Source organism: Podarcis erhardii (genome assembly GCF_964252035.2).
Source record: "Podarcis erhardii genome assembly, chromosome: Z".
Taxonomy (NCBI): domain Eukaryota; kingdom Metazoa; phylum Chordata; class Lepidosauria; order Squamata; family Lacertidae; genus Podarcis; species Podarcis erhardii.
Genome location: NC_138504.1, coordinates 38,446,418 through 38,458,654, shown reverse-complemented (window position 1 = coordinate 38,458,654; position 12,237 = coordinate 38,446,418). Strand labels below are relative to the sequence as shown.

The window sequence follows — 12,237 nt, the reverse complement described above, 5'->3', positions numbered from 1 at the left end:
ACATGCCCCTATTACTCCTCATCCAGTTTTAGAGTAGTCCCAACAGGCCTATTGGCAAGATTAGCCTGGCCCATGCTGACCTCTGGTTTGGCCATGTCAGTGTGCTCCCCTCTGCACCACACACCCTCACAGCTTCACAAACAGTAGAGTTGGATAGACACCAAAATCCAGCTTGCTCCCCCCCTTGGATAGTTGTTTTCGCTTAGCAGACATGAAACGTTGCAATTTGAGCACAGTTATGTGTTGGGAACTGTGACAGGGAAAGGAAGGGGGGAGAGCGAGAGAGAGCAAGAGAGAGTGCACTGCTTCTGTTCTCTATCATGACAAATTGCAAAAAGGGAAAAAAGAGGTAATTACCATGAAGTGGCTGGCTGGAAGGAAGAAGAAGAAAGGAAGAACAGAAGAAAGTATCTCAACGGTAATTGTTACCTGAGACGCCTGGCAAAGTTGCCTGTTTCGGGAACATAAAGCAGCCCCCCCCCCAATCACCACGGAGAGGCTGTCTTTTGCCTGTCTTATGTGCCGCTGGCCATGGTTCAGCAAGAAAGGAAACCAAACGAAAGGAAAACGCCACAGTTCACTGTGAATGCCAAGTGCCTGTCAGAAACAGGCAGCCTCTCTTTCAGGGTCCAGGAATGGCTTTTAAAACATTTGCCCCCATCTCATCCCCAAAAAATAATAATATGGGGGGTGGGGTTAGTGTTTGCATCTGAGGCCGTGTGTGGAGCATGATTCTCCAAGCAGAGCAGCATGTGGTGCTGGGTGTACAGTTCCGCTTCACAAGAGTCTGTGCTTTAAATTTTCAGTCTGGGGACTGGGGAACTTTCAGGGGCCAGCATGCCAGGGGTGGGCAGAGCCAGCAAGAAAATAGGCAATGAATGCAGAATTTACCTCTGTACAGTGGGTGGCCTAAACCCACTCCCCCTACCTCAGTCAACCATCAATTCAGATAAGAGGCATTATCTGAGTCTCAAGGATACATCCCAGCCAGGCAAAAAACACATGGAATAGGAAGCAGGGCCAGAAGGATGTGGGACCTGGGAAGAGTCCCAAGGGTCAGGCAGAGAGGCCTGGAGGTTTAATTTGCCTTCACCCTAGTGTCACTAAGCCCAAGAATGTGCAACTGAATTAGCTGCCTCCTGAATTATTCTTCCTCCTGCTTACATGGACTCCATTTTTCTACCCTTCTTCTGTGCTGAATTTCAAATCAGAAACCTCTTCAGGGCAAGGGCTGCAGACCAACCATACATTTAAAGTACACAGTTTCCCCTCAAAGAGTCCTGGGAAATGTAGTTTAACCCTCACGGAGCTTAGAATTTCCAACCCCCTTAACAAACTAGTGCCTATGATTCTTCCTGCGGAGTAGGGCTTTAAATGTATGGTGCGTACACAACCTAGCACTTTGCAAACCTCTACAGCGTAGCAATTATAAAGTCTCAATAAGTTCCTCAGATTTTATTGTTATGAGCGAGAGAGCATGCATATACACCCATTGGCAGACATGAGGTTTCAACAAGCAGTAAAAAGGTAAAGGACCCCTGACAGCTAAGTCCAGTCGTGAACGACTCTGGGGTGGCGGCGCTCATCTTGCTTTACTGGCCGAGGGAGCCAACGTTTGTCCACAGACAGTTTTTCCGGGTCATGTGGCCAGCATGACTAAGCCGCTTCTGGCGAACCAGAGCAGCGCACAGAAATGCCGTTTACCTTCCCGCCGGAGCGGTACCTTTGACGTGCTTTCAAACTGCTAGGTTGGCAGGAGCTGGGACCAAACAACGGGAGCTCACCCCATTGTGGGGATTCGAACTGCCGACCTTTTAATCAGCAAGCCCAAGAGGCTCAGTGCTTTAGACCACAGCACCACCCGCGTCCCTTAACCTAAGCACAGAAAGAAATAACGCTTCCTTCCCTAAGAAGTGCATAATCTGAGCTATAACAGAGGAAAGGGTGGAGAAGAGAGGCCAGGGCTACAAGGTGGTGATGGTGGGAATGGGAAGAAACAGTTACATGTCTTTATTTCAGTTGAAGATGCAGAAGCAGCACTGCTTTCTAAATTAGTTATTTATTTAAATATTTCTATTAACCATTTCCAGTGCGGTAAATCCATTAAAACACTGCTAGCACACCAGCAGTAAATCCTGTTCTACTATGGCATAGAGGAGGGGAATACAGAAAACAGGGGAGAAACAAAGGAATATATATGTATTTTTTAAAGAGAGTGAAGTAGTACAGTAAGCCTGCAAGTTACATGCATTTAACTTGTGTGCATTCAGCTTTATGCATCTGGCAAACAAACAAACAAATAGCAGGTGGGAGTCCACGGGAAAAGACCTGACATTGAACAATATATGTTTCTATACATGATTTTGGCTTTAGGTGCAATCCCTGGAACGTAACAGCCACATGTCACAGGCTTGCTGTATATTAAACACAATTTGAGAAGGGCTGCATATCAGTGGTGGAGCATATGCTCAGAAAATCCCAGGTTCAATCCCCAGTGGCATCTCCAGGGAAGGCTGGAAGAGACCTGAGTCTCAAACCCTGAAGAGCTGCTGCCGGTCTGTGTAAACCACTGAACTAGATGGACCAGGGGTCCTAATTCAGCTTAACACAGCTTCCTGTGTACCTCAGGGAACATCAGAGAAAAGGAAGCAGCAGAAGGATAGAAGTAACCCTGAGAGCAGGTGACCTACCACACAGGGGTATTCCAAAGACAAATAAGGCGGGAGAGAGAGACTTAAAACAGTTTGTGGAGAGTGCTAGGAAATATGGTCAACAAGATATGGGAGGAAAGCCTTCCAGGTCTTTTTGAGATTCTGGTTTGGTTTCAGGGCCACCCTCACCCCCAATTTCACAAAGCTACACACGCTGCCTCCCTCTCTCTCCCGCTCCCATCAGCTTGAAGCCAGAAGGGAAGGAAAAGTGGGATATTTAGAACATTTAACAAAAGGAGGGGAGGTATAAATACACATCTGGGCTGGAACAAATGTGTGGGCGATTTTATACTTATGGCATTTCTCCCAAACCCTGGAACAATCAGTGAGGGACTTGTAGCGAGGTGTCAGGGGACTAATTACCCATGTGAAAGGAGAGGAGACAAGAAAATTCCAAGGTTCATTTCAATTTAAGGCGGGATGCATCAGCAAACACCCCCCACACCACTTCTGCAAGTGCCACAACCTCCTCCCCCAAGGACAAAAGGGAATGACATTTACAACCCAGAGCCAGCAGCCCTAAATGATCCTGAATGGTCCACCAAGGATATAACAGGGGCAAACATCACCTCCACACACGGCATAGTTGCTGAAAGACACGGGGAGGCGAATGGGGTGTGCAAAGAACAAAAGGAAGGCATGCAGTTCCTGGAGTCGCAGGAGCCCAGAATTGCCCTTGCATGTCTCAGTGCCAGAAGAGACTTCTCCAAAAATAACCTGCACACCAGTACAGAACTCTCCGCTTGCACACAGAGGCATTGTTTAGGATCAGCTGTCATAAAGATGTGCTGGGAGGGATTTGCTAGGTTCAAGGTTGAAGTGTTAATCTTCAAAGGGCTATTTTATTTAATTGTAACACAGATATCCCACCTTTTCCTCCAAGGAGCTCATGGTGGCACACATGGTTCCCTTCCTCCTCCTTTTATCCTCACAAGCAGCTTGTGAGGTAGCTTAGGCTGAGAGACTGTGACTGACCCGAGGTTACCCAGTGAGTTTCATGGCTGAGTGGCAATTTGAACCCTGGTCTTCCAAGCCCTAGTCCACAGACTAACCACAACACCACACTGGCCTGAAAAACCCGGCCCCAAGGCACTTTAAAGGCCTATCTGATTCCTTATTCGGCACCTCAGTCACAGAGAACTTCTGGTGGGTATTTTTTGTGGTTCCCAGGGATAGAGTCTTCAGTGTGGCAGGCTCTGCACTGCAGAACTCATTGCCCTAAGAAGTATGGTGGAAGAAACCTCTGCTTTCCATTCAACGTCTTTTAAAGAACTGTACTGTTCCAATAGACCTTGGGAACTTTCCCTTTTTTAAATTGACAAGCTTTAATGATATGATAGTGATGCTTTTACAGGCTTTATTATTGCGGGACTGTGTATTCAATGTTGTAGAATCATAGAATTGTAGAGTTGAAAGGACCCTCAGCAGCTATCTAGTCCAACCCCCTGGAATGTACGCTGCCTTGTTATGTTTTCTATGGAAGCACTGCTTGTAAATAGTAAATTAAATTAAAATGTATGAATTAAGTCAATAAATTCGAGCCAGGATATCTGGTACTATAGTTATAAAGGTGGATCCAAAACGGGGGGGGGGGGGCACACAAAATCTAGCCAGTCGCTGCAGTCAGTCAGTTATCTGGAGGGCCCAGAGAGGCACCCTCCACTAAGCAAAATGGCCCAATGGATCTGGCAGCCTCCCAGTAGCCCAGCCCCAGAAGGATCTCAAACTGCTTTGGCCAGTCTTACCGAGCTCCGCCTCCTCCAAGCACTAAAGCGACCGCATTCCCTGTCAGGACACGGGCCAGCCGGGAGAAGTCTGAATGTCTGTCCGGAAGCTTCTGAAACACCCTCTCGTACAGTTCTTTCTGAAGGTGAGAAAGAGAGAGGTGGTCAAGGCCATCTCAGATCAAGCTTATGGAAGAGGGAACTTTGTGTATATTTGAGGAAAGGGAGAGGATAGCTCCCCACTGTTTCAGACTCAGGTTGCAATGTACTGTTGTCTTAAAAAAAATAAACCCACAACTAACTGAGATAATCAATTTACGTCAAAAGAAAGAAAAATGAACCCCCAAATACATGGAGTTGTATTTAGTGTTAAGTCACAATTCCCAGAGTAATTTAACAATCAATCCCTCTCCCCAGGGGACCCTGGGAATTGTAGCTCTGTGAGGGGGATAGGGGCTCTCCTACCAAGTCTCAGCACCGTTTGCAAACTACAGTTCCCAGGATTCATTGGGGGAAGCCATGATTATTTAAAGTGGCACCACAATGCTTTAAATGTATGGTGCTTTTTTGGGCCTCTGACACCACCTTATACAATTCTATGCCAGCCTAAGCAATGAACTGCCCAACTACTTAAACACACACACCACAAAGTGTGTCGTTTTTTGTTAATTTGGGCTGCAATCGAAATGTTTGCTAAATCATTCACAATACCAGTTTTAACATGAACCCACCCCAGGGAAACCAGCAGTGAGACCACTCCCCCCCCCCCCGCATCATCATTACACAACTGCATTTGAACATTCCAGCCTTAGTCAGAATGGATCCCTGGATCCCTCTAGGCCAGAATTGGAGAGTCACTGCCAGTCACACACAAACCACAGGGGAAAGGGGAGGATCTTTCTCAACCTAACTGGGCGATAGCACTGGCAACTGAACCTGAGACTCTGCCATGCAAAGCACTTAGCTGTGGTCCCCTGCCTAAAGATAAAGTAAGATTCTAGTCCTCATGGTTCTGAATACAGTGGTACCTCGGGTTACATACGCTTCAGGTTACATACGCTTCAGGTTACAGACTCCGCTAACCCAGAAATAGTGCTTCAGGTTAAGAAATTTGCTTCAGGATAAGAACAGAAATCATGCTCCGGTGGCGCGGCAGCAGCAGGAGGCCCCATTAGCTAAAGTGGTGCTTCAGGTTAAGAACAGTTTCAGGTTAAGTACGGACCTCCGGAATGGATTAAGTACTTAACCCGAGGTACCACTATAAAGAGGTGGTTTTAAATAGGGATCTAAGAAGCTGCCTTATCTCAAGTCAGAACATTGGTCCATCTAGCCCAGTATTTTCTACATTGACTGGCAGCTGCCCAGGGTCTCACCCAGGGGGTTCTTTCCATGGTCCCACCTGGAGACGCTGAGGATTGAACCCGGAACCTCTGGCATGCATTACTGCCTCCTCAGAGCTGGACGGGACAGGAAGAGTAAAACGCATGCACACACATGAAGGGTGGGACTAGACATGGTTTCTGCTAACTCCAGAGGTAGAGCTGGTGGGGCAACAGACAAAGAGGATGAGCCCAAACCAGCCTCTGGCAACTCCAGAGATGAAGCCCGTGCCTCACACTGTAGAGGACTGGTGGGGAGATGGGATGAAGCAAGGGAAATTCCCCCCACATACTAAGACCTTACCTAGGATCCTCTTTCTTGGGCTATCCCAGCCTGGGGAGAGGCCTTCCGAGCCTACTAGATCCTTCCCAGAGTCATCCACTGGCCACTGCTCTTTTCTGTCCTGCCCTTGCCAGCCCCTCACCCTGCCCTCTTCCACACACTCAGGGTCTACGGCACACACATACACAACGTACACACACTTTTCAGTTACATGAGTAATATTGTCCAAATAAGCAATACAATAATGCTGATTTACTGAAAATGAATTACTTTACTCTTTTATTGAATGCGAATATAGCTTGTTAAACTTGGCAGATTCAGCACTTTTCACCTGGCCTATTTGCCATTCTCTTACACTGGATATATAACCCTAATCACTAACATCTGTCATATAAAATCCATGCTAAGCACATCAAAAATCATTTCTCTGTGTTCTTCTCAGTGCTCTCTTTGCACCTGTTAATAAAGGACAGAACCTACATCAGCTTGAAAGCATGGGTTTGGACCTAGTGATCATCCTACTCAACCGCAGAGCCACTGAAATTAATAGGCATGTCTATCTTGGATCAATTCATTTCAGTGGATCTACTCTGAACAAATATTGCATAGTAATCCGATATTTTGCAATTTCTTTATTGGTTTTAAACTCAACACACAGCATAGGAACATAACACTGTCAACATTTTTTGCCATGAAGACTGATCCCTACATTTCTTCTTTGGCAATCACTCGTAGCCGAGTAAGATTGTCTTCCAAGAACACGGCCTTAACAGTAAGTGACTGTGGAGGCCAATTCTGGATCCACACATCCTTCCACAGTGGGGACATAGGTTTCCGGGCAGCAGTTGATCATGGTGCCTTCCTCTTAGCACGTTTCTCCCTTTGGTCCTGAGTTCGAGCATCTTCAAAGACCATGACACCTTTGGTAAAGGCCGTTCTCCGATTGGAGCACTGGCAGGCTAGTGTTTCTCTGTTGTCTGTGTTTATACAACATTTTTTTAGATTTGCCTTGAGATTAGATTAAACCTCTCTTGTTGATCACCAGCATTACGCTTTCCATTTTCAAGTTTGGAGTAGAGAAGTTGCTTTGGAAGACTATAATCAGGCATCCGAACAACATAACAAAGTTGATGTTGAAGAATAATTGCTTCGATACTGGTGATCTTTGCTTCTTCCAGTACAATGGCAAGTGATATGTAAATTTTTTCAGAGATACAGTTGATGGAATCTTTCAAGGAGTTGGAGATGGCATTTATAAGTGGTCATCACACACACACACACACACACACACACACACACACACACACACACACTTGATGGCTGCTATAATCAGGCCAGCTAACAAGCATACAAAGGGGAACATATGTTATTCAGGAGAAGAGGGTCAATTGCTTCTGAGTAATTAAGCAGGAAATAAAACAGCTCATCAAGGATGCCAGGGGAAAGCGGGCTGGTAAGAGTGCAAAGCTTGGTCTGATCATCTCACACTGTGCAATTGCCTGATGTGACAGAAGGCCACCCTAGGGTGGGTGTGGAAGGAAGGAAGAATGAAGAAAACACCCCCCCCCACAAGGATACATTTCGTCAGATGTCTGGGGAGAAAGAGGCAAGCACCTAGGTGCACAAACTTTATCTCTCACACACATAATATGGGGAAGCGTCCCCAGGGAGCACTCAGAGCTCAGTGACAGAGCACATGCTTTTGGACTGTATCTGTGTGTTTCCCCCTCTGTGTCAAATAACTGGGGTCAAATAAGTGTTTACTTTTTACATATGGGAGGATTTTAAAAAGCAAGTGGTCCTCACTGACCTGATCAAAAAGATATTGTCATCTGGAGGAGCCCTGGCTGCCTAGATAAAACACTATAGCCCCACATACTCTTACCTCGCGTAAGACCCACTGAACTCAGTGTGACTTTCTTCTGAGTAGACAGTTATTTACCAGATGCAAGTGAGCAGCACCAAATGACCCTGCTTGGCTAGGCGCTGGGGTGGATTCCACTCCGTGCCTTGCAGAGCTGAGCCAAAGCTGCCAACAGGCCCTGCGCCCCTCAGCAACATCCAAAGGCCCTGCTCCGCTAGGCGCTGGGGTGGATTGCACCCTGCGCCTTGAGAAGTCAGGCCCAGGCTGCCACCGGGCCCAGCACTGGTGGCAGCAACAAGCAGCTCCAGCTCGCCCAGCCCTACCCATTGCCACCCCACTACCGCAGTTACCCGACCTTGAGGTTCTGCATCGCAAGCTCTACTGGTCAAAACGGGAGCCTCAGCAATCATCCTCTCCCACTGGAAACAAACCAGGACTGGCCCAAGAAAACGCATGTGGCAAAAAGGAACATTAGGTCCCTGTGGGATGCACCCTTACCCACTTGTGATTGGTCCAGCGGATAGCCAGCCAATCAGGATTATTATTTTTTAAATGTTTTCTTCATTTCTCACTTCCCTCTGTGGCCCCCTAGCCTTGTGTTATGGCTCCCTCATTTACGTGATTTTCACCTGTGGCCTCTTGGAATATTTGGGGGGGGGGGCAGGAGCATATGGCCTCTGGTTGGGAAACACTGCTCTACAGCACATGCAGAAACTCCTTCTTGACCCTTGGACCCACTCTTGTTCTTGTCCACTCAATCCACCGGATCCTGTCTTTGCATGCAGGAAAAGTCCCTAATTCACTGAGGGTTTGAGACCCATCAACTACCCTCTCTTGATTTGGCTAGCCAGTCAAAGCCATTTCCTGGGACATGGCCACTGTCACATGCTGACAGCTTCGAGGAGCCACAGGTGAGAATTGAGTGCGGGGTGTGTTTGTGGACAAACTACCCCAGAAGCAGCACAACATGTCTACCACAAGAGGTACTACAGGTCCCCTAACACCCCAGGCAGTATACTTTTTAATACCAGTTGCTAGAAACTTCTGGAGGAGAAAGTGCTGCTGTGCTCAGGTCCCGTTTGCAGGCTTTCCACTAAGGCACCTGATTAGTCATTGCAAAAAGAGGATGTTGAACTAGATGGGCCATTGGACTATGTTCTTAGCAGAAGTAGCCATCGTGGTTCGTAGCTTGTGGCTGCACTTTCCCACACTGCTTGCCCATATGACAGCCGATCTTAGGAGTCATTGGAAAACAGGATGGAGGCTTTCAGAATTTCCCTCTTGGGCAAAAGTTGTTGTGTATCAGAACAGCTAACCAGAAGTCTTAAAGCATGTTAGATGATGCTTTGGGTTGAACAAATGAGCTAGAATTCTGTATCCGCTAAGAGTGTTGGACTAAGACCTAGTGTTCCATTCCCCATTCAACCACTGGGTTAACCTTGGGTCATTTAGTGTCTGGCTGCCTAACTGATCTCGCAGGGTTGTCACGAGGATAAAGTGAGAGGTGGATAACCCAAATACACCACCTTAAGCTTCTTGGTAGGAAAAGGTGGGATATAAATATAATAAAGAAATAAAAATGCAGGTCTCATGGGTCAAGCACACACCAATAGTGACTTGGCAATGGAACAGGGCAGTGCTGACTGGTGACCACTGCGAACAGTAGGGCTGAAGGTAAGGAGATAAACAATAAGTGATGCCAGAGCCAATGATAGGAAGAGCTACAGCCTGATTGGTTGTAAGAAGGGAGACAGGCAGGAGCTAAACCAGCCTCCTGTTGAACAGGGGATTTCCCCCTTTCCCCCCATGAAGCTACCTACCAGCTTGGGGAGGCTCCGCCGGGAGAAAACCCGCCTGGGGCAGCGAAGATGGAGGTGGGCTGAACACCAGCTACGCATGTTGAGCCATTCCACGGTCCGGGAGGGAAGGGGGCCATCCTCCCTGTGAAGTAGGATCAGCTGCTTCTGGGCTCGGACAGCCGTGTTCTCCAGCATCCGCTCCAGCTAGAACAACAATAGAAAAGGATTGTCCAGGTGAGCACAGCTGCCAGTGGCCCAGTCCTGCAGCAATTATCCCATATCACTCACAGACACACTTCATGTGCTAGCACAGTTTTAGTTGCCTGCTCCTGCCCCCTGGCCTGCAGCAGGCACACTGGGGATAGTTAGTGATGCATGACCTTCGGAAATGCTGTGCTGCTACACAGCAAAGCTACATTTCTCCTAGTGACTATGGTGTGAATTCGGCACTACCATAGAATCAGCTTCTAGATAATACCAGTTTCTATTTTTAAAAAAGAGAAGAAAGCATGTGCTTGAAAATGGATGGGCAGCAACTGGTTAATCTCATGGGCCAAAGGGTGGTTTGAGTACGATTTGAATAAGGTTTCTTCCCTCCCTCACTTCCCCATGACCAGCAAAAGAATGGGAAAAAAATATGCAAGGATAAAAATATAGCTGTGTATCCAACTGTGTTCTTCTCAGAGTAGACCCCATGTAATTAATGGACCTCGGTGATGTGGTGGTTATATTGTCAGGACTAGAACCTGGGAGACTCAGGTTTAAATCCCTCCTTTGCCACGAAGTTCACTAGGTGATCTTGGGCTAATCATCAACTCTCTGCCTAACCTGCCTCACAGGGTTATTCCTAGAAGAGACATCTGATTAGCGACTGCGAGAACAGGATGCAGAACTAGATGGGCCACTAGCCCATAGGTAAGCAAACTAAGGCCCAGGGGCAGGATCCGGCCCAATCGCCTTCTAAATCCAGCCCATGGATGGTCTGGGAATCTGTGTGTTTTTACATGAGTAGAATGTGCCCTTTTATTTAAAATGCACCTCTGGGTTATTTGTGGGGCCTGCCTGGTGTTTTCACATGAGTAGAATGTGTGCTTATATTTAAAATGCATCTCTGGGTTATTTGTGGATGCACTGAATTTGTATGACCATAAAAGATTGGAGGGGTACTAGTTAGTCTAGTTTCAGTTTTTTTAAACTGTGTTTATATTGTGTAATATTATGTTTTAATATTAATGTTGTATTTTAAATTGTAACCTGCCCCGGGATCTTAGGGTGAAGAGGAAGTAAGAAACTGTAATAATAAGCAATAATCATAATAGTCATAAGAAAGGGAGAGGCAAGAAAATCATCCCAGGGAGCAGATAACATATCTGGGCGTTGATAACTTCTTTATCTCACAGCCTATTTATTATCTTGTCTCTATAAATAAGAAGCTCCAGGGCATTTCAATCATTTTCACCATCCTTCCCAAGCACCGTAGCTATGCTGGATGACTGAGAGACTGGTGTGGGGTTTTTATTTTGTTTTCCTACATTTTGCATAAGAAAGAGTGTGCATCTTGAGTTCAGATGGTCACATCGTGCAACACTGTAAAGGGCAGGGGTGTCACTATGAGGAAGGTGTTTGTGGTGCAGTCCTAAGAACAGTCTTGTGAATGCATTTTGCCAGGCTCTGCCATAATCAGAACAGAAGAAAGGAGAGAGAAAAGCATCAGACCTCAGAATCCAACACAAAAGCAGTTTACATGGCCTGAATCTCATCTCGGTAAATCCGGTGCCTGCAGTTTAATCGGGAGTGCCAACCCTCAGCACAAGAGTTGATAAGCTCCAGCAGGCAGAAAGTTGACTTGCTTGCATAGTGGGGCTAAGTAGGCTGCAGCTGACACAGAAAGCAGCCCACAAGCAGAAAGCTGCTCTCTTAAATCCTCCCTCTCAGACGTCTTTATACTGTACGTGATTTCATTTGCTAAGTGGTATAGAATGCAGGATGGATGACATTTCAGTATGTTGTGCAGCTAGTTTGCACAGACTAGAGCATATCCACAGATTTGCAAGATACAATGGTGGTTTGCAAGGTGGGCTAGAAGTTCCAGATATGCAATATACCATGTTGGGTAAGGGCGCAGCAGCTTTGCGGCAGACCAGGGCTCAATCTCCGACATGTGCAGTTAGGGCTGGGGGCGAAACGGTCTGAAAACTTGGTGAGTCACTGCCAAGGATCAACGGTCCAGCTCAATATTAAGGCAGTTACAAAATTGCTCTATTATTCAAAATAATGATGAACAGAATCTTACTTTAAGTTTAGAGGAAGAGCAGTATCTCAGTGGTACTGCATCTGCTTTGCATGGAAGAGGTCCCAGGTACAATTCCTGGCATCTCCAGGAAGGGCTGGTAAGAGCCTCTGCCTGAAGCCTAGACAGTAGCTGCAAGTCAGAGTAGAAAATACTAAGCCAAGTGGGATGGCATGGTAGAAGGTAG

The 12,237-nt window shown here is 46.8% G+C and overlaps 1 protein-coding gene across 6 annotated transcripts in view; it reads right to left on the bottom strand.

Moving 5' to 3' along the window:
• PNPLA7 (patatin like domain 7, lysophospholipase) overlaps window positions 1-12,237 on the bottom strand; it is a 120,976-nt gene that overhangs the window by 28,311 nt on the left and 80,428 nt on the right. For all 6 annotated transcript variants that reach the window (XM_081847466.1, XM_081847461.1, XM_081847462.1 and 3 more), the window contains 2 exons: window positions 9,782-9,964; window positions 4,457-4,575 (listed from right to left, as the gene is read on the bottom strand). In XM_081847466.1, the coding sequence (XP_081703592.1) occupies window positions 4,457-4,575; window positions 9,782-9,964 (302 nt within the window). The remainder of the gene's footprint in view (window positions 1-4,456; window positions 4,576-9,781; window positions 9,965-12,237) is intronic.